This window comes from Sciurus vulgaris (assembly GCF_902686455.1).
Source record: "Sciurus vulgaris genome assembly, chromosome: 3".
Classification (NCBI taxonomy): Eukaryota; Metazoa; Chordata; class Mammalia; order Rodentia; family Sciuridae; genus Sciurus; species Sciurus vulgaris.
In genome coordinates, this window is record NC_136463.1 from 33116689 (window position 1) to 33143964 (window position 27276).

General features: G+C 39.8%; 1 protein-coding gene across 1 annotated transcript; it reads right to left on the reverse strand.

Moving 5' to 3' along the window:
• Window positions 1–7620: 7620 nt before the first annotated feature.
• Window positions 7621–25826, reverse strand: COIL (coilin). Its single transcript, XM_079131406.1, is given in 8 exon segments — window positions 7621–8576; window positions 10335–10423; window positions 14118–14187; window positions 15493–15540; window positions 15807–15893; window positions 16011–16807; window positions 16810–17117; window positions 25399–25826. Coding segments are annotated over 8 exon segments (1728 nt in total). The 5' UTR covers window positions 25644–25826; the 3' UTR covers window positions 7621–8492.
• Window positions 25827–27276: the final 1450 nt, after the last annotated feature.

Sequence of the window (27276 nt, forward strand, 5' to 3'; positions counted from 1 at the left end):
CAGGTTTTGCTATGAGCATCATGCTGCTTTCTTAAAAATTAATGGAGAGAGCAAAGAATGGAGAACTCTTCCTTCTTTATTTTCTAAAAGAGCTTGCATAAAAGTGGTATTATTTTCTTTAATACTTCATGGAATTCATTACTAAAGCTATTTTGGCCTGGGGTTTTCTTCATGAGAAGGTTTTAAATTACTAATTCAATTTATTTAAGCAGCGAAAGAATATTCAGAATTATTATTATTATTTTTTTTAGAATTTTAATTTCTTCGTGTGACAATTTTTGGTTAGCTGTTTTTCAAGGAATCTGTTCAAGACCTTTAAATTAATGCATTTATTGCCATAAAGTTGTTTATAATCTTGCCATGCTCTCATTTCCCCTTTTAAATTGTTTTTACAGAGAAATTGATAAGCCATAAAATTCACTTTTACTGTATCATCCAGTGTGTTCTAGTATATTCGGAAGGTTGTGCAACAACCACTCCTGTCTAATTTCATAACATTTTCATCACCCTAAACAAACTCTGCCCGCTCGCAGCCATTCCCCTGTGTTCCCCTGCGGTTGGTTCCCCAGACTCCAGCCCCTGGCAATGACTAATCTACTTTTTGTCTTTATGGGTTTTTGTTTTTAGGGTTTATGACTATTTCACATAAATGGAAACAGTATGTTCTTTTGTATCTGTACTTTTTTTTTTTTAATTTTTTTAACATATATATTTTTTAGTTGGCAATGGATATTTATTTATTTATTTATTTATATGTGGTGCTGAGAATCAAACCCAGTGTCTTGCAAGTGCTCTGCCACTGAGCCACAATCCCAGCCCTGTATCTGGATTTTTTTTCACTGAGCACCTTTCCGAGATTCATCCAGGTTTTAACATACATCAGTACTTTGATTCTTTAATGACTACATCATATTCTGTTGGACACCACTTTTGCTTACCTTCAGTTGTTGGACATCTGAGTTGTTTCAGCTTTTTGACTCTTACAAACAATGCCGTCTTTACGAGCGTTCCTGTCTTTGTGTGGACATGTCGTTGCTGTCTAGGTGTGCTGGGTTTGTGGTTTCCATTCAGCAAAAAATGGAAGAATAGGATACAGAGATAGTGAAGCCAGAATTAAGGACAGGTAGTTGGTGCAGAATAGGAAATCTGGTCGAATGGAGGAATGGAGGTCATCTAGTCTGGGAAGTTGGAGACTGCCCCTGGGAAATTGGAATGTCAGTGTTTCCAGAGTCCTTTTGATCACCAAGGTTACCTGCCTATACTATCCCACCTAAAAGGCTGCAGGTGGGGAATTGCTAATTAACGCCCCCTGGGCCCCCACCTGCCTAAATCACTCCATTTGGCCCCTCCCCCTGCCCATCTGCATCTCACCTTTTTGCCATCCCACTAGCCTAGTCCTGGGCCTAGTCATGTAGACAGGAAGGAGAGAGATAAGGTGGGGAGAGAGCAGGAGACTCTAATCTATAAAAGGGGTGGGGTGCTCTCACTTCATGGTTGGGTTTCACATCAATCATGGCCCTCTTCTCCCTCCTGGGAGAAGTCTGTGTTACCACCTTTAAATAAAACCTGCTTACTATGCTTGCCTTGGTGTGCCTCTCTGGTGTTTATACTTCAACATTTGAGGAAGCAGAACTCATCACTGATAAACAACAGTATCGATAGCAAGTAAGAAGTAGGTTTATTGAAAAGAGACAGAAATACAGAGAGAGACTTCTCTGAAGAGAAGAGGCCAGAGCTGGGAGTCCAGTGGGGGAGTCTTGGCCTGTCCTTTTTAGAGTCTCTGGAATTTGCTTCTTTCCTTATCTCCTTCCCTATCCAAATGCTCCTCACCATTATTGATTGGTGTCCCCTCTGTCCGCACATTCCTTCTAGTTTTTCTATTGAATCCCCGCTTAGGATCATGAGTACGGAAGTGCCTTGTCTAATTGGGTCCCCTGCTTGTGTCCCTGGGCACTTTGGTCAAGCAGGAAGTCAACCTCATCAGATGACTCTCTCCAAGCGCCTTTGTTCTGGCCCTGCCCCATGGGATCTCCTCACTCGCCATCTTGCCCTGACTGCCTAAGGCCTACATCTCCCTCCACCTGTCCTTCATGCTCACGAGTATATATATACACCAGCAGTGGAAATGCTGACATGTGGTGACTGTGAATAACATTTTGAGGGGACTGCCACACTGTGTTCCAAAGCTGATACACGACTTTACAATCCCACCAGCAGTATTCGAAGATTCCAATTTCTTCTCTACATTCTTAACACTTTATTCTCCATCTGTATTACAGTCATCCTACTGGGTGTGAAGCACTCTGTCACTGTGGTGCGGCTAGCGATTCCCAATGGCTAATGACATTGAGAATCTTCATGTGCTATTGTATCTTCCTTGGGGAAATGTCTATTCAAATCCTGTGCTTATTTTTTATAATTGGATGACTTGTCTTTTTATTGTTCTTTATATATTCTGGATGCTAGACACTTATCCAACATATGATTTGCAAATACTTCCTCCCATTCTGTGAACTGTCTTTTCACTTTGACATAGCGTCCTTTGAAGCACAAAAGTTAACCTTTTTTTATTTTTATTTTATTTTTTTGGTACTGGGGATTAAGCCCAGTGCCCTTTACCACTGAGCCACATCCCCTACCCTTTTTATTTTTTTATTTTAAGACATGGTCTTAATAAATTGATTAGGACCTCATTAAATTGCTACGGCTGGCCTCAAACTTGCAATCCTCCTGCCTCAGCCTCCCATTCCTGGGATTACAGGCATGTGCCACCACACCTCACAAGTTTTTACTATCTATGAAGTCCAATTTACTATTTTTTCTTTAGTTGTGTGTGCTTTTTGGTGTCTTATCTAAGAAAACTATTACATATCAAAAATCATGACAACTAATTACATTTTGTTCTGAGTTTTATTGTTTGGCTCTTTCATTGAGGTCTTTGATCCATTTTGAGTTTTTACATGCTGTTTGAGATAGGGGTTCAGTTTCATTCTTTTGTATCCAGTTGTACAAGCACTACGTATTGAAAAGAATATTTTTATTTGTTAGGGTAGCTGGCATAAATATCCACAGAGAGACACATCTCTAAGTTCAAGCAAAGATCTACTGACAGAGAAAGTCTGCCAGGCTGCCCTTCTGCAAGGTGCAGCAGCCTGCTAGAGAAACCTTCTTAACTACATAGTCATGTACAATGGAGTAGTTAAAAAATAACCTTTCTGGTTCTGTGATTGTTATTTGGCATCTTTGCTGTGGTTTCAGTAGGGTAGTTAGGGATTCTTTGGGGGTGGGCCTAAAGGGAAGGTCATACCTGGATGGGCAGGTTCTGACTTTCAAAATGGAGTTACTTCAGCCTAAGGACCTAACAATATTTCACCCGTTAATCTGTCTTGGCAACCTTGTTGAAACCAATTTACCATAAATGTATGGGTCTATTTCTGGACTCTCATTTCTATTCCACTAATCTATGTCTATCCTCTTGCCAGTACCACACCATCTTGATTACTATAGATTTATAAGTTTAGAAACCAGGAAGTGTCTCTTGATTTTTTTCTTTTTCAAGATTTTAACTATTCTGGGTCCCTTGCATTTTCACATGCACTACAGCATCATTTTGTCAATTTCTGCAAAAATTTCAATTCAGTTTGCCAGAAACTGTGTTGAATATATAGTTCAACTTGAGGATCACTAAATTAACATTAAGTCCTCAGATTCATGAACATGGGATATCTTTCCATTTACTTAGGTGTTCTTTTCTTTCAATGATTTTTTTTTAAAAATCGTAGCATATACTTCATGCACCTATTTTGTTAAATTATTTCCTATTATATTCTTTTTGAATATAATAATTATAAATGGAATTGTTTTCTTAACTATTTTGTTTTTCAGATTGTCCACAGCTATTGTATTTTATCTTCTATCCTGCAACCTATCCATAAGTGCTTGTATGAATTCATTAGGATTTTCTATTCACAAGACCATGTCATCTACAAATAGCTTTACTTCTTCCTTTCTAATACTTCATTAATTAACTTATTTAGCAGTAGCGGGGATTGAACTCAGGGCCTCCCATCCATGTACTAGGCAAATGCTCTGCCTCACACATCAGCCCCTTTATTTCTCTTTAGACACATCACCCTGACTAGAACCTCCAGTACAGTGTTGAATTATAAAAGGCAATAGCAACATCTTTGTCTTATTCCTTAACTCAGGCGGAAAGCTTCCAGCCTTTCACCACTGTGGGTTTTTCACAGATGCCCTTTATTAGGTTGGACAAGTTTTCTCTACTTCTAGTTTGTTGAAGGTGTTTATCATTAAAGGGTGTTGGATTTTATCAAACACAGAAAAAGTGTTTATTAATAAATTGTATTGATGGATTTTCATATGTTGAGCCAAACTGGTACTCCTAAAAAATATTCCACCAGATCATGGTATATAATTCATTTTTGTTTGTCCTAACTCATTATACAGTAGACTGCATTCTGACACATCGTAAATGGAGTATAACTGCTCACACTTCTCATTCATCAGGTTGTGCATGACATAGTTACACAGGTCATGTAATCATATATGCACAGAGGACAATAATGTCCGATTCATTCTACTATCATTCCTCCCCCCTATAATCCTTTTTATAGGTTGCTGAATTCAGTTTACTAGTATTATATAGAGTACTTATTTTATTTTATTTTTTTGGTATGAGGGATTGAATCCAGGAGCGCTTGATCACTCAGTCACATCCCCAGCAACCCCTTTGTTTTTTAAAATATTTTTTAGTTGTCAATGGATCTTTTTATTTATTTATTTATATGTAGTGCTGTGGATCAAACCCAGGGCCTTACACATGCCAGGCAAGTACTCTACCACTGAGCCAAGCCCAGCAATTTTTATATTTTATTTTGAGACAGGGTCTCACTAATTTACTTAGAGCCTTGCTAAATTGCTGAGGCTGGCTTTAAATTTTAGATCCTCCTGCTTCAGCCTCCTGAGTCATTGGAATTACAGGCATGTGCCACTGTGCCCAGCTTTGTAGAGAATTTTTGTGCCTGTGTTCATTGTCATAGTATCATAGTGTTTATGTTCAAATAACCCTTATTTTATGTAATAGTGGCACTGAACTGCAAAAGCAGTGATGCTGATAATTTCCATATGCCAAAGAGGACCATAAAGTGCTTCATTTAAGTAGGAAGGCGAAACTTCATGACTTCACAGGAATAAAGCTAGTAAAAGTAGGGTTTGACACGATCCATGGTTTCAAGCATCCAATAGAGGTGCTGTATCCTCCACAGGTTAGGGGGGACTACTACAAATTAAGTAACCACCATGGAGTCCAAGACAGGGTTGGCAAAGACCAACTATATCAGTGATATGGATGGAATAGGAGAGCTGGAGGGTTTCACAAAAAGAAAATAAAAAAGACCCAATTGGGCATTAGACTGATCAAGGAATAGTCTTTTTTTCCTTTCTTCCTTTTTTGATAATAGGCATTGAACTCTGGGACACTCGACCACTGAGGCACATCCCCAGCCCTATTTTGTATTTTATTTAGAGACAGGGTCTCACTGAGTTGCTTGGCGCCTCACTTTTGCTGAGGCTGGCTTTGAACTCTCGATCCTCCTGTCTCAGCCTCCTGAGCTGCTGGGATTACGGGCATGCACCACCATGCCCACAGTTCCCTCCCTCTATTTTTAAGAAAGGGTCTCACTATGTTGCATAGGCTAGCTTCAAACTCCTGAGCTCAAGCTATCCTCCCAAATAGCTGGCACTACAGGCATGTAGCACAGTGCCTAGCTCCAGGGTCATCTTAATAGAGTCAAAGCAGTTTAGAACTCCGTGGTGAGGAGACAATCTGAAGATGGTCAAGACTGAGTCACGGGGCAGAGAAGAAATAAGTCGGATTTATGTTCTCAAGGATGATGGCAGCAGAATGGGAAACGTGAGGCAGGTGGCCTGTAGCTGCTTACACTCAAGGCCAGGACACAGCCACTTTAAGGACAACCACCAAAACATCCTGGGGACAATAATATTGTTCTAAAGTTACACTAAGCTCCTCAAAGCTTAGTGTAGTTTGGATCGTAAATGTCCCCAAAAGTCCATGTGTTGAAAGCTTGGTCCCCAGTTGGAAAGTGCTATGGAGAAGTGGTGGAACCTTTGGGGTGGGGAGGAAGTTAGGTCACTGGGGGCATGCCCTTATCGGGGATACTGGAACCCTGGCCCCTTCCTCTCTTTCCTCCCTGGTTGTCAAGTGAGCAGCCTCCTTTACCACAGGCACTGCTGACAAGATGTTCTGCCTTGCCACAGGCCCAAAGCAACAGGTCAAGTGACCATGGGCTATAACCTCTGAAACCATGAGCCAAAGTCCACCTTTTCTCCTTTTAAGCTATGTATCCCAGATATCTTACCACAGCAACAGAAAGTTTGACAACATATCCTGTTAATTGGGTGGTGGTTGGCAAGTTATTCAACACTGGATTGAGATGAGTTTGATGAGTTACTACTTTAAATCCACCAAATAATTCTATAATAATAAGAGCTGGCATCTGAGTACTACTCTCCTCCATCTAGAATGGTCCCTCTGGAGGATCAAGTCCAGGAGCAGTGATATGGCTTGGATATGAAATCTCCCCCCAAAGCTCATATGTGAGACAATGCAAGAATATTCAGAGATGAAACAATCAGATTCTGAGAGCTGTAACTAATCAGTGGATTAATCCACTTGAATGAATTAACTGCGTAGTAACTGTGGGCAGACAGGGTGTATCTAGAGGAAGTAGGTCAGTGGGGGTGTGCCTCTGGGGTTCATAGTTTGTTCCTGGTGAGCAGAGCTCTCTGCTTCCTGACTGTCATAGCCTGAGCGGCTTTCCTCTGCCATGCACTTCCTCCCTGATGTTCTACCTCATTCAGAGCACTGCAGTTGGCCCACCAAGGACTGAACCTCTGAAACCATGAGCCAAAATAAATGTTTCCTTCTCTAAGTCGTTCTTGTCAGGGCTTTCGGTCACAGTGATGCAAAGATGACTACTACAAGCAGCAAGCAAAGATCTGCTCCCTGGCACATATTTCTTGCCAGCACCTTCATTCCCGCCCCTCCCCTTCCCTCTCGCTCCTGGGTAAGTGGCTTGTTTAGAGCTTCCAAGTCTGAGTATCATGTGATGATGAAATCTCTGATTCCGAGTAGTACAAAACACATGTACATTTTACATAGTGTTCCAATACACACATGGCTATGTGTAAATGAAACAAAAATTTCAAAAAGCAAACTTCAATTCTTTGGGTATAAAGAACTTATTGTTCTAATCTATTATATTTTATTTCTCCAAAAGCTGGTCAGGAATCCTAAATTGATGTCATCGCCTTTCTAGTGGATTTTAATCATTACTATAGAGGAAAAAGGTAACTCAAACTGATTAAAATCTGAAAATACATTCTGAGGTCAACACTTCTCTTTGGTCAAGAGCATCTTCATTGGTCCAGTGGCTCCCAGACTGGATGAACTCAGACTGGACTAGGCAACATCAGACTCTTTGGTGAAGGCAAATGTTGTTATGGAAAAGTACAATGTCTGGCATTACTACAAATAAGACAATAATTTGCAATACTCAACTAAACATGACGGCATGGACATTATGTTCAATATGATTTTATTTAAAAATTTGCAAAGCTGAAGGAGGGATCTGATCTTTTGTTAGAAGAAAGTTTTTTTCACAGTATACATTTGTTAGCCATTTTTGCTTTGTATTGAATAAAAACAGAAAGGAAGTTTCTGTTCAAGATCCTCACTCCAACGCACTGAGCCAGGTGCTTGGCATCTTGTAGTAGGTAACACATTCTGTGGTCTTGAGGCCCACAGCAAATCCCCTACCCATGGACGGGTAACACAGTTCTCTTCCAGGCACACTGCTCTTACACAGGGTCCTGAGAATCCTTCACTTTTAAATTAGGAAAATGTGAAAGGATTCTTTAACCCATTGCCTGCAAAAAAACCCCACTATCTCTTAACTCTTGGCAATTTCAAGTATACTTGAAATTTATAAGATGCTCCACATTTAATGGAACAACTCAAATGTTAAAAAATTAGGTCAAGCAACATGCTTTAATATTTTTAAATGTTACTTAGTGAAATTTATTGAAACAAGATATGCAGCACGTTCTTGTACTTGGTATTATAAACTCCTACTGACGATCGCTACTTAATGGTCAAAAAAATAGAAAAAGAGAAGAAACTAGACTATTGGTATATAACAATGTCTGCAGGGAATGTCAAGTTTTAACTTTTGTGAACTGAAATTAACTTGAAGGAAAAAATGGGTCTACAAACCAACACCCATATTATTTTAAATGATGAGGTAGATTTTTTTTCCCCAGTGCAGTCATGTAAAGATAACAAAAATCCAGACTTTCAAATGCTCTTTAAAATAATAATAATAAAAAAAGTTCAGGTTATAGTCACTTTCACAAAAAAGACATTTATAAACTATGAGGTGGAAAGGTCATACTCAGACATGTTCTGCGCTTGAGGTGGTACTTGGAGATTCAAGAATCAGTCTTGGATCAATCAACTCTCTCCAAAAAACAGTGATCTGAGAAAAAAATACAAAATAGTTTAAGCACTTCATTTTGAGGTCAAATAGGACTTAATAAGTTAAAAAATTTAGGTTAGTTAAGATCCCACCACACAGGGTTAATCTTGCTCTTTCTAGAGTAATATTTCTTATTACAAATCATTAAATACACATACCAATACACATCCGTGTCATGCAAATTAAAACTGAAGGGCTCCCAGATCAGATGAACTCGGGCTGTACTATGCAACATCAGACTCTTCAATGAAGGCAAATTTTTATTTGTCAGAATGGCTGAAGAACTGGAATAATTTGAGTCCCAGTAATTTGAGTTAAATTAGGGTTTAAGAACTCATTTCCCTAAAATGCAGCTAAATTTAACATTAAGCACATTTTATCTTTTCTTTACAACTGGGGGGTTGTGGGGGCTGAGAAAATGCAGTAGGAGGTTACAAGTGCCCCAAGGATTTCCCCTGCAGACAGGCAGCCTGCAGATTTCTTGGGAGCTAGATATGGCCCAAGTGGGTATCATTAGGCTGCCCGTGCCCTTCTTGGAAGCTCTGTAGTTCTTATTCTATGCTGCCTGAAAATAGAAACTACAATTTGAAAGTAACCACTAATGCCTAACCACATGGATGTATGCTGAGAGCCATCTAGTGTCAAAAACAGTAATTACGGGTTCTGTATTCAATTTCAAGTCTTTGTTTAAAATGCCATAGTGAATGTACTCAGTGGTTAAACGCCACCAGGTTCAATCCCGGGTACCAAAAAAAAGGGTGGTACATAGTTTTCCAATGCAGTCTTTCAGGACTACATTTTAAGAGAGAGAAAGGGGAGGAAAAGAAAAAAAAAAAAAAAAAAAAAAAAAAAAAAAAAGGAGCTCATATACTGCAAATAAAGAACAGGAGATTGGGCCAAATCTGCCAATCCTACCACAAACCTAAAAATGCATTTTGGGGACAAATCTCTAAGAGTATCATCCACCTATAAAACAAAGGAAAACATAAAGCCTGGATAGGACTTCTAAGACTTTACATTTCAGATGAAATGTGAATCTTCAATACTGAAAAGTCCAGAACAAGATTCACAACATTCTAAAGAAAGCAAACATTTTTTCCAATATAAAAATTCTATTTACTGCTGCCATAGCCTAACAAAGTAACCACTGCCAGCAGCTCTGGAAGTTAGCTGTGTATAAAGGTCTAAATCATACATTTCCCATGGCAATCTGAAGTACAGAATCATCATTCTGTCATTTGTTACGCCATCTATGCTACCACAAGTCAGAACTGTGGTGACGCTTGGGGGTCCGGAGTGACTGCGAGGGCACATGATGGCAGCTCCTACAGGCTGCTCGTGTTCTATTTCTTGATCTGAGTCTGGTTATGTGGATATGATCATGTGTGAAAATTGTTCAAGCTATACACTTATGTGAACTTTTATGAATGATGCATGCCAATAACGTTTTTAAAATATGCTCCTTTCTTCTATTGGAATCCCTATCTAACTATCCTTGTAAGCAACTCCACACTATTAAACAAGAGTTTATTGGACACCTCGTTACATAGGCTCTTTGGGGTTACATGATGGCACCCTGATTTGGCACTTGGCACTTATTGTTGCCACTCACCAGGAAAAAGACTAGATGCCCGCAGGGCCTAGATCCTTTTGGTTTTGATATGTGCAGTTTGGGAAGCTACAATGTCACCTTCCAGACTCCACATTACTAGTCAAAAGAGAATGTCTGACCAAACAAGGCAAGAGAAACATGCCTACCCTCCTCTCCTGTGTCACAGCGTACTCAACCACCTCGGTTCCATTTTCATTGTGATAAACCAAATCAAATTTCCCAGGTTCTTTCAAGGCTGAAACCAGAAGGTAGGGAGGAAAGACAGTAAGTTATTCCTCAATAGTTAAAATGTTTCTCTACAGGGAATTTTTATCACTGGGAAAATGGTCACAAATAAGCCACCAACTGATACGCAAGTTGGGCGTGTTTGAGAGCATGGGGTGCTCCTCACAGAGGACCCTCAGAGAACCAGTGCCACAACACAATTGCTTCCTGACCATTCCTTGGCCACCTTTCCTTTAAAATGAGCTTGAGGAACGGTCACTTCTAGTCCCAGAATCGAACCACAAGGTGATCCAAAAAGATAATTTATGTTTCAGCAAGGCGAGATGCCATGAAATGTCATCCAGCCTGAGAAATCAGATGGCTACTATTTGGCAACACAGGCAGTTTCGGGCTCCCACAGTAGTATGGGATTGGAAAAATAACTACAGGTTGAAACCATACCAAACTATCTTAACAATCAATGGGAAAAAATATGGTTGTCTTGAAAATCTTCAAAAATTTTCATCAAAATACCAAAAACCCTCACTGTGTAGACTGTGAAAATTAGTAAAAATATTTATGTAGTCCATCTTTATTTAAAATGCTAGAAACTGAAAAGTAATGCCTTTTATTTCTTCGTAAGAAACTTATCAGGGTAGCGGGAACGATGCTCGCCGTCTTGTCATGTAACTTAAAACACAGTTGGAACAGCTGTTCTGTGTCTGCAGAACTGTCACATTTCCTTCTGGGTGTGCACCAAAATTTTATTCTTGGAGTTTCTGATCTCAAGAAATGGCTCTGAAGGTTTCCCTTCCACTTCGTGAAATCTTAGTGAAGCTTCCCACGGCGCCACTTCTAGGACGTTTCCTCCTGTTCATCATAGCCACCTTCCTTTAGGTCAGTAAGTTCACAAAAGTGGCAGAGCCGACACCAGAGAGCCACTTCACCTGTAAGTTCACATAAGCGGTCTGGATGGTACTTCCAGAATCATCACTTTTGTTTCTCTAGTGTGCTTTTATCTTTGTTGGACAAGTCTGTATGTCAACTACCCATTAAAAAAAAAAAAAAAAAAAACTTATGTGCTTTTACCATCTGCCATCTGTACTGAATGTTAGATGCACGGTGAGCAGTCAACAACAGACTCTGAAAGAAGTGACATGAGTCTTCACTCATCAGAATGCACATGGGTTATTTACATAGTGATTTGTGGACTGAAGAACTATCAGTACTTAACACAATTACAGTTAACATACCTAGTATTGGGAGACTGATGCTATTTAGTATTTAACTAAACCATGGTAACTGAAATTCATGTATATCATAACTATGCAAACTGAGGACTTCTTGTATTTTTCTTAGAGAACAGGTAGAATTTTTTGCTTTTTTTGTTTTTGTTGTTGTTTTTGTTTTCCAATACTAGGACTTGAACCTAGGGGTATTCTACCACTGAGTTCCATCCCCCTCCCTTTTAATTTTTTTGAGACAGGGTCTTGCTAACTATCTGAGGCTGGCCTCCAATTTGTAATCCTCCTGCCTCAGTCTCCCGAGTTGTTAGGATTATAGGCATAGGTCACTGTGCCCAGACTAGTCTTTTTTTTTTTTTTTTTGGCACTAGGGATTGAACACAGGGGGCACTTTAGTGCTGAACAACATCCCCAGCCCTTTTTTATTTTTTTATTTGGAGACACTAAGTGGCTTAGGGCCTTGCCAAGTTGCTAAGGTTGGCCTTGAATTTGTGATCCTCCTACCTTAGCATCCCAAGTTGCCTGGATTACAGATGTGTGCCAACACGCCCAGCAGTAGTCATTTCTTGATGCCCCAAAGAAGAGATGTGCTAGCCAGGCATAGTGGTGCACACCTATAACCCCAGTGACTCAGGAAGCTAAGTGAGGTAGGAGGATCACAAGTTCAAGATCAGTCTGGGTAACTTAGCAAGACCCTGTCTAAAAATAAAAAAATAAAAAGGGCTGGGAATGTACCTCAGTGGTACAGTGCCCCTTGGTTCAATCTCTAGTACCATACACACGTGTACAAAAGAAAAAAAAAAGAAAAATTGTAACTGGACATTGTCATCGTCAATGACTTGATGTGCAGCATTCAGGTTTGTGTCACTGGAATTTGAGCATGCATAAACTTCTCTGTCCACCATTCCTAAGAATGGGGAATTCTGTGGGTAAAATCTCATCAGAAGAAAGCTGGAGATGGACACCAGGGCCCACACCTGCATTCCCAGTAAGGCTATCTACAGACTGAGGGAAGAGGATGGCAAGTTTGAGGCCGGCCTTGTCAACGTAGCAAGACCCCATCTCAAAATTTAAAATAGCAATGCACAAATATGTAACAACAAATTTCATCATTATGTACAACTATAATGCATCAATAAAAAATGTGGAAAAAAATTAAAAGTCATTACCAAAAAAATAAAAATAAATAAATAATAAAAAATGCTGGGATAGAGCATCACGGGGTTCAATACCCAGTATACCTAGAACCCTCCCCCAAAAGATGATGATGATGACGACAATGACAGCTGGAAATCCAGTGTAAGTTATATCTAATCATTTACTTAATATCACAAAGGGATTTTATTTGAAAAATTCTTTTGACTCATTTCTGTCTATAGGACTTTTGAATCTTTCTTTCTCCCACTCCTCCCCCTGGTATTGGGGATTAAAGCCAGAGGTACTCCACCCCTGAGGTTATTTTATTTATTTATTTTTTTACATAGGATGTTGTTAAGTTGCCAAGGTTTTCTTACACTTGTGATTCTCCTGCCTCAGCCTCCTAAGAGGCTGCGATTACAGTTATGTGCCACCATGCTTGGTGGAATTTTGACTATTTCACTCACTGCCTTATTTAAAAAAAAAAAAAAAAAAAAAAAAAGGAAACAATTGCTTGAGAGTCTGTTAAAGAAAAAGTCATCTCCCCTGCTCTCTGGCTAGGGACCCCTTCAACACATTTTAAGTTAAGTTCCATATGGTCAAAGCTCTCTAATTCCAGAACCAATAACAGGTAGGATTCAATCAGGACAAAGCAAGGACCCACTGAAATAATATGCAATTGACTAAGACATGCAAGACCCTGGTTTGATTCCCAGCACCACCAAAAAAATAAAATGTAAGAGTATATGTATACACACACACATAGAGATTTTATTTTGCCAATCTTTCTGAAAGACAGCTAAACAGGTCTTGAGTTTACTGAATACAGATGTCTTTCTTTTATAAACCATACCCTTAATACATTGTCCACAAGTTCCAATTTGTATTATTTTTAAGTGATTTAAGTGATTTAAGAACACAAAACATACAAGGCTACCTAAGGACAGAATCTTCTTAGACTTTCATCAAATTCTTCCCAATCTTTTATACCTCACTCACCCACCGATAATTTCATAGCATTTTTTTCAGTAATGCTCCTGAATCAGCATTCAATTATTTCCTATAAATAATTCTTTTTGCAAACAGTTTTCACCAGTTCATATAATCTTTTATGAAGATATACAAATACAACAAGAACAAGTAGCCCAACAGCTTTGAGAACCAATCCAATATATCTTAGTAGACCCAAGAGCTGTAGGGTGCTGACCGAGTGTGGTAAACACCAGTCGGTCACAGATGCCAGGTTAAGTGGAGGAAGGGAACATCTCTGTGTATCAATGCCATTTAGAAGCTACTGTAGATACGAAGAATCTAAATTTTCAAATTAATTTCCAAATGACTCACCAGGTAAGGATGAGAGAATTTCTATATCTACTTGCTGGGTCTCTGGATTGTGGCTTAATATTTTTCCTTCCTTTAGAAAATAAAAGTCCAAGTCAAAAATCAACACGTAAAACACTATGAAAATACTACAAACCACCAAATTGCAGAATTTAAAAAGGTTAAAATGGCAAATTTTATGTGATTTGAATTCTAGATCAATAAAAAGTGTTAAAAAAATAAATCAACATGTATGGGAAATAAAAACAGCAGACTTGGAAACATTCTATTTGAATATACTGAAATATTTTCAAAGGCAAAATAGATACATTTTAATCATGAATGGAAGACAGCTACAGAAGTTAAAAGGCCAAGATTATGCTAGTCACCAAAAAATCACTAAAAAAGAGAAACAGAGGAAAATAGGTTAGGGTGACATATTGAGGTGGGACTGGGCATCACAGCCTTCATTAGAAGAGGCCACCCACACCCCAGTGCGGCTGATCCCATTTCTGATGCTATTAGAGCCGTCCCAAGGGCTGAGCACAGTCCCAAAGCTGAAATAGGAAAGTAATTTGTTACTGGTAAGTCTACAATTTCTTTCCTCCCAGGTCCCTCAGATTTGGGAACCCGTCTTCAAATGCATTAAGAGGAAGTACTACCCTATGCATGTTGGTGGGCAATCATGAGACAATGGGTGATCTTAGTGACACAGGAAGGCCAGCTAATCAGTTTCTCCTGTACCTACCCAGGATTTCTGAATACAGATAACAGGTACTTTTAAAAACCAGATTCAATGGGGGTCAGGGCCTTGGAAGACTATATTCTCTGGGGATAGAATTAAATAAAACAACTGATTTAGCTAGAAAACAATGCTTGAGGTCAATGCAAAAATGTGGAATTTTTTTTTTTTTATACCAGGGATTAAACCCAGGGGCACTTAACCACTGAGACACATCCCCAGTCCTTTTTAATTTTTTGTTTAGAGACAGGGTCTTGCTTAGTTGCTTAGGGCCTCACTAAGTTGCTAAGGCAGGGTTTGAACTCTCAATCCTCCTGCCTTAGCCTCCGAGCTTATAGGCATGTGCCACCGCACTTAGCAACAGTGATGCTTTTAAAAGTATACACTTTGATAAATAATTTCATCCTCTACTTTATGACTTTAATGAAAAACTCTTTTACCCAAGCGAGTAGTATTAAATATAAATTTAATCTTGTTAGCGTACTGACAACTTTGTGGGGTTTTTTATTTCTTTTTAGAGACAGGGTTCACGCTGCTGCCCGTGCTGGCCCTGAACTCCTGGGCTAAAGCTACCTTTCTGCCTCATCCTCCCGAGCAGCTAAGACCATAGGCACATGCCAACATGTCCAGCTATTATTTTTAAATAAACAACCTTACCTTGTAGTCAGAGACATCAGGAGAGTAATCAGATGTTAGTTCCAAAAGCTAAAAAAGAAGAAAAACATCTACGAGTACACAAGCCCTCTTATCCTCTCGCATTCCCACGGCTCCTCTGTCTTACCAACCTGCCCCTGCAAGAAAACATGCAGTGCCCACCCTCACCATTCTGAGGCCCACCAGGAAACTTTGACAACACTGGTGTCGCAGGGAAAAGGGTTTTTATAAAGACTATTTAACATGACTTGCTAAATAAGTTTATTGGAAGGGGAGCTAACCTTTTTTGTTGTAATTGTTGCTGTTTTAAAATATACCTTAAATGCAATCTTCTCTCCGACTTGAGGGGCAGCTGCTAACAGTGGTAATAGACTATAGTCCTTCTTGTGTATCTCTACTGGATTCTGAAAAACAGCATTAGTCATGTGACTTCATTACCTCTGAGAAAATGGGAGCCCATGACATGGAGTCCAGACATACTGCATGGAGAGAGAAGTCAACTCATAATAAATAATACTTACCTGGATAATAGTAGATGAATTGGTTACTATCTCACTTAATTGCTGCTGCTTCTGATATTCAGTGTTAGTATTCAAAACACAGGAAACAGCATGCCCTCTTCCTCGACCTCTCCCTCGAATGCCCCGACCTCTTACTCCCTTCCAAGAAAGAAGGTCCTCTCCTCTCCCCCATCCTCTTCCTAAACTGGTGGAGAGAGACACACTGGGAGGAGGACCAGGAGCCTGTTTGTTAGTATTAGAGTCCACAAATTTCCACCCAATCGCACTTGGAGTCTGTACTGCCAGCCCCGGACCTGGACAGCCTCTTCCTGAAAAGAGGCCTACTGTCTTTAAGAACCCTGTAGCATACTCCGGGGTGCTCTTGGACACCATGCACTGGTCATCTGAATCTGAAGTGGAGTCGGAACTAGAAGATGAGGCTCTGGTGATCTTGCCCTTGCTGGTGGTGACGGCAGCTTTTGCAACCAGTTTGTTTGCAGCTGTATTTTTTGTAGAGGGTTCTTCTTTTGATACCTCAGTTGATAGTTTCTCTGCAGAATTTCTAACCTCCAATGTGACATTGCTGATACCATCACTGTTCGAATCATGACCAGAACCAGACTCCGACTCCGAGGAGGAATTGGGGCTGTCTTTTGAACATGTGCCTCCCCCGCCTTTCCTTCTGGCTTTCACAAGGCTGTTTTTAGCAGAACCTTTCTGAGAACTAGACTTCTGGGTGGTCCCCTCTTTTGACGTCTGTGCTTTGGGACATTTGGAATTCTTGGTCTGTTTTTTATGTTCACATTTCTCCTTTTTCTTGGAGATTTCCTTCTGGTCTCTTCCTCTTCCTCATCCACTGTGCCACCTGTTGCTTTATTTTTTCTCTTGCCTTTTTTCTTCCCAGTCTGATCGGTGATAGCTTTTGGTTCCAGATCCAAGACTCTCTCATTAATGCTATTGTTGTCCTGCCTCTTCCACTGCTTCTTTGAATATCTGTAACTTAGTTCTGTTTCTTCATCTTCCTCCAACTTAAAAGCCCGCTTCTTTGCTTTTCTAGGTAAATTAATATCATCACCATTACTGACTGCTAGAGAAGTCTCAGGAATTTCTCTCTCTTCTAACTTAACTCTGTCAAAAAAATAAGAGAGAAAGCTAGAGTGAGCAATTCATAAGCATGTTGCCAGGATATAGTTATATACTGAGATGAGTCTGCACACTGTCACACCACTTAAGGAAAAAAAGACTCTTTGATAAAATGGCCCAGATAGCATCACTTATGGTCAACTTTCATAGGCCAGTTTATTAACTGAATACTGTGTCTCAAACATTTTCTATGCATTTTCTCTGATCAAAAAACCACAAAAAAGCAGAGTTTTGCTTTGTTTTACAAGCCACAAAATTATAGTTCAAAAAGGTAACCTGCCCAAGATCCCCAGCTGATAAGTAGAAGAATGGCACTTCAAACCTGTTTGTCTAGCTTCAAAACGCACAGTCTTTCACTACATGTGTGTTACCTACCCTAACAGGTGATATTGCTAATTTATCCGTTTTTGTTTTGGAATGTGTTGCTTTTTTTAAAAATGAGATTTTATTTTTAATAGCCAAAATATGGAATCAACCTAAGTGTTCATCAACAGGTAAGTGGATAAGGAAGATGTGATATGGTGTGTGTGCATGTGTGTAATGCAAGATTATTCAGTCATAAAAGGAATGCAATTCTTTCATTTGCAACAACATGAGTGGATCTACAGGACACTGTGTTAAGTAAAATAAGTCAGCTACAGAAAGGCAAATACTATATATTTTCACATTTGGAAGTTAAAAATTTGACTTAAAAGAAATAAAAAAATAGAATAGTGATTATCAGAGCTTGGGAAGAGTGTTCTACAGCATCACAGGATAACTATGATTGACAATAATTAACGAATATTTCCAAATAGCTAGTACAGAGGATTTTGAATGTTCCCAACACAAAGAAATGACATATGCCTGAGGTGACAGTTATGTCAGTGACCCTGGATCCAATCATTACACATGGTATACATGTACTGCAATATTGCCCTGTACCCTATAAATATGTACAATAACTGTCAATTAAAAATAAACATATACTTAAAAATAATAAGTAAAATGAGATTTTATTAATTATTTTTTGCTTAAATTTAGGGAAATAACACACAATTTATGTTCTCTGGGGTAGTGACAAATACCCATAAAATTGCATGACAGTTTGTGATGGTTAATTTTATGTGTCAGCTTGCCTGAGGTATGGGGTGCCCAGATATTTGTTTAAGCATTATTTTTTGTCTATGGCATGTTTGTGAGAGTGTTTCTGGATGAAATTAACATTGGAAGACTAAGTAAACTGCTTTTCCCCATGTGGGTTGGTCTCTTCCAATTCACTAGTGGCCTAAAGAGAACAAAATGGCTATGGGAGAATGTGCTTTCTGTCTGACCCTTCAAGTTGGGACATCAGTCTTCTCCTGCCTTCAGAGTCAGATTTGGATTGGAATCACACCACTGACCCTCTGGACTTCAGTTTACTGACTGCAGATCTTGAGATTTCTCAGCTTCCTCAATTGAGTTAATTCCCTATATTGTGTGTGTGAGTTTTTCCTATGGTTTTGTGGAACAAGCCCTTTCCAAACAGGCACAGAAGCGAAGCAAGGCCTGTATCTGTGTACACATGAGCAACTGTCGGATAACGTGATACCTTTAGTAACCATGTACATATGCATTTACCATTCAAAGGAAAGTGGCATGGCACACTCAGGTTGCCGACCCCCACAACGCACCTGCACAGCTCTGTTGTAACTTCCTTATGATTTTACAGTACAGAATACCCATGCAAAATGTATTTTTCTATACAGGTGAGGCAAAGGAGCTAATACATAATGGGAGAGTGATGAGAGGGAAACTATCAGCGGCTATATAAGGTGAAGTCCTGCTTCCATTGAAACTTGGCCTTTGGATGATAATCCGCTGGCACAAAATAAACAGTTTCCTGTTAAAGGTTAGTGTCCTGTCTCTCTATGCACAATCCTGCAACAGTTTTGTTTTTCTGGAAAACCTGGACACTTCATCCAAAATTGTTTCACTATAGGACAGCAATTTCCCCCAATGAACTGGCAACTGCTAATCCTGAGTGAACAGAGAAAGATCCAGACAGTCATATCTAAAAATAAAGTACAAATGGTGGGTAAGGGAATATGTATAAGCTTTCTTTAATTTTTTTTTAAAGCCCAATAATCCTGTGGATTTACCTCAACGTAGTTGCCGAAAAGAATCCTCAATTATTCTTCAGAAAACAACTATTTAGAAATGCACAAATCAAGATAAAATAAGAGCACCTGAGCAGAAGATAAAGACAAAAATAAAACTCTGAATGACCAGGGACTTATATTATAAAAACATCCTCTCTGTTCCCTGCTAAAGACCTCAATATCTAACAGCAAAGAAGTCATTCTTAAACTGGTACAAGCTAGCTTGGCATCCTGTGAATCTAAGACCACCGCATAAGTTCCAGAATATCAGATTTTTTCCTTGACATTTTTTATCAATTTGTTTTACTTTAGCAATGATTCAAGCTTCAATTGTGAGATGACTAATTACGACCAAACTTCAAAAAGAGCTGCTAAACTTTTTGCTCAGTCCTTGCAGTTAATAAACTGTTAATAAACAAAGTCACCGCAACATAGCACATGCTGCACCCAGTTTAGGCAGCATCCATCCTTCTCCCTGGAGCTGGCAACACCATCATGCTTTCTAAAGCATCATCTCGCCCCGCCCACTTTTTTTTTTTTTCAATTTTGTGGTTCTGGGAATAGAATCAGAGCTTTGTGCACACTAGACAAGGGCTCTTCCACTAAGCTACGCACCTGACCAGACCCTCGTTTCTCCTTAAGACAATGTGTCTATGGGTATCTGACTAAAAAGCATGACTTGTGATTATTGCAGCCTTACTAGCTACTGCTCTCCAAGAGAAACAAATATCAACAAGGTGAGGCTAAATGCGATCCAGAGAACAAGAAATGGTCTCCCTAAGTCTGCTTCGTTACCATTCTTTTTTTTTTTTTTTTTTGGTACCAGGGATTAAACCCACAGGTGCTTAACCACTGAGACATATCCCAGCCCTTTTTTTAATGTACTATTTAGAGATAGGAACTTGCTTAGGCCTCACTAAGTTGCAGAGCGGGGCTTTGAACTCAAGATTCTCCTGCCTCACCAAAATAGACAGGTAGATCAATGGTATAGAATAGAGGACACGGACACAAACCCAAATAAATACGATTTTCTAATACTAGACAAAGGTGCCAAAAATATGCAATGGAGAAAAGATAGCCTCTTCAAAAATGGTCCTGGGAAAACTGGAAATCCATATGCAACAGAATGAAACTAAACCCCTATCTCTCACCCTGCACAAAACTCAACTCACAATGGATCAAGGACCTTGAAATCAGACCAGAGACCCTGCATCTTATAGAAGAAAAAGTAGGTCCAAATCTTCACCTTGTTGGCTTGGGATCAGACTTCCTTAACAGGACTCCCATAGCACAAGAAATAAAAGCAAGAATCAATAACTGGGATAGATTCAAACTAAATAGCTTTCTCTCAGCAAAGGAAACTATCAGCAATGCAAAGAGAGAGCCTACAGAGTGGGAGAAAATCTTTGCCACTCATACTTCAGATAGAGCACTAATTTCCAGAATATATAAAGAACTCAAAAAACTCTACACCAAGAATACAAATAACCCAATCAACAAATGGGCTAAGGAAATGAACAGACACTTCACAGAAGAAGATGTACAAGCAATCAACAGATATATGAAAAAATGTTCAACATCTTTAGTAATAAGAGAAATGCAAATCAAAACTACACTAAGATTCCATCTCACCCCAATTAGAATGGCGATTATCAAGAACACAAGCAACAATAGGTGTTGGAGAGGATGTGGGGAAAAAGGTACACTCATACATTGCTGGTGGGGATGCAAATTAGTGCAGCCACTCTGGAAAGCAGTGTGGAGATTCCTTAGAAAACTTGGAATGGACCTACCATTTGACCCAGCTATCCCACTCCTCGGCCTATACCCAAAGGACTTAAGATCAGCACACTACAGAGATACAGCCACATCAATGTTCATAGCGGCTCAATTCACAATAGCCAGACTATGGAACCAACCTAGATGCCCTTCAATTGATGAATGGATAAAGAAACTGTGGTATATATATATATATATATATATATATATATATATATATATACACAATGGAATATTACTCAGCTATAAAGAATAATAAAATTATGGCATTTGCAGGCAAATGGATGAAATTGGAGAATATCATGTTAAGTGAGATAAGCCAATCTCAAAAATCCAAAAGAGGAATGATCTCACTGATAAGCGGATGATGACACTTAATGGGGGGTGGGAGTGGGACAAGAATGGAGGAAGGAGGGACTGTATAGAGGGAAAAGAGAGGTGGGAGGGGTGGGGGGAAGGAAAAAATAATGGAATGAATCAAACATCATAAAGAAAAAAATAAAATATCACAGTCTAAGGGGGTGGAGGACAGAAAGATAGTAGAATGAAACAGTATTACCCTATGTATATGTATGATTACATGAATGGTGTGAATCTACATTGTGTACACCCATAGACATGAAAAGTTGTACCCCATTCGTATACAATGAATCAAAATGCAATCTGTAAAAATAAAAAAGATTTTAATTAAAATAAAAAAAAAAGATTCTCCTGCCTCAGCCTCCCAAACTGCTGGGATTACAGGGTGTGTGCTTGCCTTAGTAATGTTCATTTCTCTACATGAACCATAGACAACAAATGAAGTTGTCTTTTACAAACAAAAAAGAATGCAATTGTTCTTTTACGAACTACAGTGAATTACCTGGGTAATTAGAGAGGACAGAAATTTGATTTCAGGAAACTTCTAAAACATATCCTCCACTTTTTGTTCAAACTCTTTACAGAGAAAAATGAATGGTATTATCAAAATGTAAGTACTCCCCTTTATATTTGTAATTTTGCTTCTAAGATTCTGCTATACAGAAATATAGACATGTCCATCTGCCCCATCTGACACCTACCCCATTCTACTGTCATCCTGCCAAGTTCAAAGTGATTGCCTGGGTTAAAATCCTCCTTCTGCCACTGTAATTAATTATTAAACAATCATTACCTCAGCCTTCTCATCTATAAAAATGAGGATAATGATAATAATTACAGTACTCAAGTGAGCTATTATATATTTAAAGCAGGCCTGGCTCAAAGCAAATGCTATCCACATTAGTTCTAATTTTCATTAATACAATGAACACTGTTAGTCCTCTGAAGGCACATTGGTGGATTTTTGATGAACTTGTCTCATCGACCAAAGATGAAATTCAACAAGGAAGGTGCAAGAGGGAAACTTCACTCCTTTGGGTCCCACTGGTTCCCTGCAGCCTCCCTCCTGCCTTGCCACCTTCAGACAGGTAAAAAATTACCTGACCACAAGCACACAGTTTGTAAGTCACAGAGTCACAGAGGCTTCAAAGAGGCTTGACTTGAAACGCAAGGAGCCATTAGCTACAGGAATATGAAATGAGAACCCATCTCTAACATTTAATCGAATGCCACAGGCATTTGAAAGGAGGGAGTATGCTTTGTTACCTCACAGAATGACTTCAGCAGAAAGCTCTCTTCTACTCGGTCACTGTCCAAACCAGTTGCTATAGCCAAACCTCTGTGAAACCCTCTGCAGAGCTCTTATGAGATCAACTGTGGTTCCGTAAAGTTCATATGTAGAAGCCCTAAGTCCCAGTACCTCTTGTGACTAAATGTGAAGAAAGCACTTTTAAAGATGTCATTAACTTAAGATGAGGCCAGTAGGGTGGGTCCTGATGCAATCTGACTGGTGTCCTTAGAGGAAATTTGGATAAAGAAAAAGACCAGGAATGCACACACAGAGAAAAGGCCATGTGAGGACACAGGGAGAAAGCTGCCTTCCACAAACCGATGAAAGAGGCCTCAGAAGAAACTAAACCTGTGTATGAGAAATTATTGTTGTTGAAGCCACCCTTCTGTAGTATTTCGTTATAGCAGCCCTGGCAAACTAACACGGGGCTCTAAGCAAATAGGAGCGCTTCTTCCCAGGGGACCTAAAGACCAGCTTCAGGAGCTGTCACCAGGCAGGGTACAGATGTCAAGTCAGATTCCTGTGTTTTAAGAGAACGAATTCTGAGGAAAAGGCAGTGTCATACAAGGGCCTCAAAGGTTGCTTCTCAGAACCTGGCTCAACCTTTCCTCATCAGGCTTCTCAGTATCCCCAGCACTTTCAACAGAATTCTTCTGCTCGTCAGACTTGTCTCTACTGCTTTTTTTGCTTCTACAACTGCATGTTAGCCACCCGACATATGCCCATCCTTTAAGGTACTGCTCAACTCCCGGACCACTTTTGTTCCATGCTGATCTCTCTCCTTTGGGTTGGGGGACAGTACTGGGGATGGAACCCAAGAGTGCTCTACTAGAGCTATATCCCCAGACTTTTAATTTTTTTATTTTGAAATAGGATACTACTAAATACTAGACTAGCTCAACTGGCTCAATTTCTGGATCTTTCTGCCTCAGTCTCCCAAGTAGCTGGGATTATGGGCATATGCACCTGGCTTGATCTCTCCTTTCTCAACCATCTTGGGCACTTAGCAATATACACTGGTCTAGCTATTCAATATAATTGCCTGCATCACACAGGAAGATAGTATTCAGAAGCACAAAGCTACTTATTTGGGTCCACTCCAACAATATTAGGTACCTCTGAAAACAGTGAATATGTTTTCTTCTGTAGCTCTGAAAAAAAAGGAAGTTTGTCAGGGGAAGACAATGCTTGGGGGAGCATGAAACAAACAAACAAATTTCCAAGTTTAGCTTTCTCCTACATACCTGTCCCCTTTTACCACTGAAGTCAGCTACGGAAGTTTCTTCCCCACACCCCCAATCCTGCAGTGCTGGTTATTGAACACAAGGCTTTGCACATGCTACACAAATGCTCTACCACTGAAATACATTATCAGCCCCTGCAGTGGATTTCTTGCACAAGCAGTTGTGCACTTGAGGCATTTAGAAGGAATCTGCCCGCCATTGTGCTATAATTATTACTTATAACACCTTTCACTGTTGTTTTTGACATTGCTAGCTTCATTATAAAGAGTGCAATTCCCAGATGATTAATTGAAATATAACTGTACTTAGCTACAGTAAGTTATTAATTCATTAGGCAGGGGACAGTTGGGAAAGTAAACTTAACAGGAGGGGATACAGTCCTTACAAATGTAACATTTAAACAGTCCCTAAATTACAGAGTAAATGGAGGCCTATTTCACAGTCAATAAAAAGGGAAAAGAACACTTTCTGAAATTTGGGCTATTTCAAGTTGTCATTCAAAACAGCTGAAACACTGCTAATAAATCACAGCATTCCTGATTGAAGAGACACTCAGAGATGTAGTCATTGTTCCAAATTAAATTCCCTGATGTTCTGAAGAAATCTTATGAATCTGACATGCCTGAGGGAAGGCAATTTTCAACAACAAAAGGCAGGCAAGAGGATGTAGCCTGATTCACAACTCTGAAATTAATTCACTGTAGCTTAAGCTTAATGGGGTGAAGGCGACAAATCAGTTCAAGATGAGAATCTGAACAAGAGTGATCACATCTTAACCATCTTCCTAAGAAAATAGAGTATTGGCAATTCATACTACAGTTGTCCCTGGATACTCACCTATCATTTTTTTTTTTTTTTAATTTTCAAAAGCATACTTTATTCTTGTGGATCCTGATGCACAAAGAAAAAGAACCCAAACCGCTATTTGGGTGAACCCAAAACGCCGGGTGAGACGCAGAATGTCGCCCACCAGAAGTCTCGGCGGATACTGCAAAGGAACTAAAGTGGGACAACCGGAGCGTTACGAAGACAACATGACTGTTCCTCTCTGTCTGGTCTCCTGGCAGAAGACCCTGAGTACCCCACGGAAGGCCAGGCTCCCTGTCTGCACCCTGCGCAGGAACACAGTGCCTGGCCAGATGCGGATTCCCTAATCAAGGCTGGAATAAGCATCTGCCCTGCTCATGATGAACAGGACAGTCGTTCCACGTTTGTTTCACCTGAAAATCAGAAGCTCTCGGACAGCGGTGCTAGTTAGGATGCAGATTGCTCCGCTCCACCCTTGACTAGACCAGTCAGATCTCTGGGGTTCACGAAGGTGCATTTTTTTTTTTTTTTTTTTTTTTTTTTTTTTTTTTTTTTTGCGCCTCACCCTACCCGGGCCAGAGGCGACCCCGGCGTGCGCAGGCGCGTCCCCGGCCAGCCGCCCGCCCCGCCGCCGCCTCCCGCGCCGCCTCCCGCGCCGAGCGCACCTGAGGCAGTCGTTGTCCCTCACCAGGCGCGCGCTCTCGGCCGGGGGCAAGAGCCCCCCCTCCAGGTAGAGACCTAGAAGGGCCCCAGAACTGAAGCCAAATCGCTGGCGGATGAGACTGATGAGATCTGTGACCACTCGGCATCTGTTCAGGTCGACCAGAAGCCAGAAAACCGTGCAGTGCGGAGTAATGGGAGGTGGGTAGTCGAATTGAAGCCGTAGCCTAACCGTCTCGGAGGCTGCCATCTTGCTCGTGCTCAACGGAAGCCGAGAGAGACCACGGGGCTACCGAGAGGCGTGCTCGGACGGCCGCCCCCACCCCCGGGGCCGCTAGCGTGTGCCACCTATGGGTGGCCCGTGGCTATTACAGGCTTCGTCCGCTGAACTCGGAAGGGGGTTGATTCTATTCAGATTTGTTCCCGACAAGGCTTAGGGATGAGTGTACATGAAAATGTCTCTTTCTTTCCTGTCCAGCTCTATATGGGGTCCGAATTTAGACAGGTGGCTGTGAGAAATATCTAAGATATTTTCTTATATATGTGAAAGAAATTTGTTTGAAAACAGTTCCTCAGAGCAATTATTCATGGAGTTGAAAAAGATGTAATTCCTAATGTATTGTCAATATTGATTTTTAAAATAAAACCATTAATCACTCTTCTACATGCATCCAATGGAATATATATATATATATATATATTTTTTTTTTTTTTTTCTTTTCTTTTTTTGGGGGATATCAGGGGTTGAACCTAGGGTCGCTTAACCACTGAGCTACATCCCCAGCCCTTTTTTATTTTTTATTAGAGACAAGGTCTGGCTGAGTTGCTTAGGGCCTCCCTAAGTTGCTGGGTTTGAACTCGCAATCCTCCTGCCTCAGCCTCCCGAGTCACTGGGATTATAGGCGTTCGCCTGGTTCCAGTGGACTATAAATACGTAGCCATTTGATATCCACCACCATCCATATTTTAAAATAGAGTAAATCCTGGCATTTACTTCTACTAAGTAAATCAGAAATTTTATATCATTTATTTCTTGAACTAGAATTTCCATTTCTCTCATATATAATTTTTGTTTAATTTTCATGAGAAAGTACCGATTGTGAATTTATCCTTATTCGGAAGATTTTAAAAAATAAATTTTCACCAGGCACAGTGATGCACACCTGTAATGCTAGCAGCTGGAAATGAAAAATAAAAAGGATTGGGAATGTAGCTCAGTGATAGAGCACCCCTGGTTTCATTCTCCAGTACCAAAAAGAAAAAAATATTATTTTCAGTTCTCCAGCAGCTGAAGTTCATGTTCCATAATGTTAAAAACAAAGAATTGGGAATCACCTGACTCTCAAAAGGAACATTTACTCAGCCATTTACTTTTTCTCTATCTGGAAGTTTCTGCTAGACTTAAGTGATTATTATGCCACTCACTCTTACACTTAGAGGTGCCTGGTGTACACAGCTAACATTAGATAAAGTTGGAGTAAAAATGAAAATTATATTAAAGTGGGGATTGTAGCATTTAAAATCATCCAGTCGGTTCCGACCAAGACCTATATATTCATGACAGACGGACAGAAAGATGTTTGTGAACTCTTGTATATAAACAATTTAATCTCATAATCAAAATCATTTATATTTATAAATAGGAATTTTTTGTTTAATTCACTTTTTTCTTCTTTCTACAGACTGCATTTTGTTTCATTGTACACAAATGGGGTACAACTTTTCATTTCTTTGTGCACAATGTAGATTCAATTTGTGTAATCATGCTTATACATAGGGTAATGATGTCTGTCTCCGTCCACTGTCTTTGATAAATAGGAATTTGACAGAACCAGAAGAGCTTGTCAGTTTCTAAGAAGGAAGAGTTAATCCCAATAAAATGA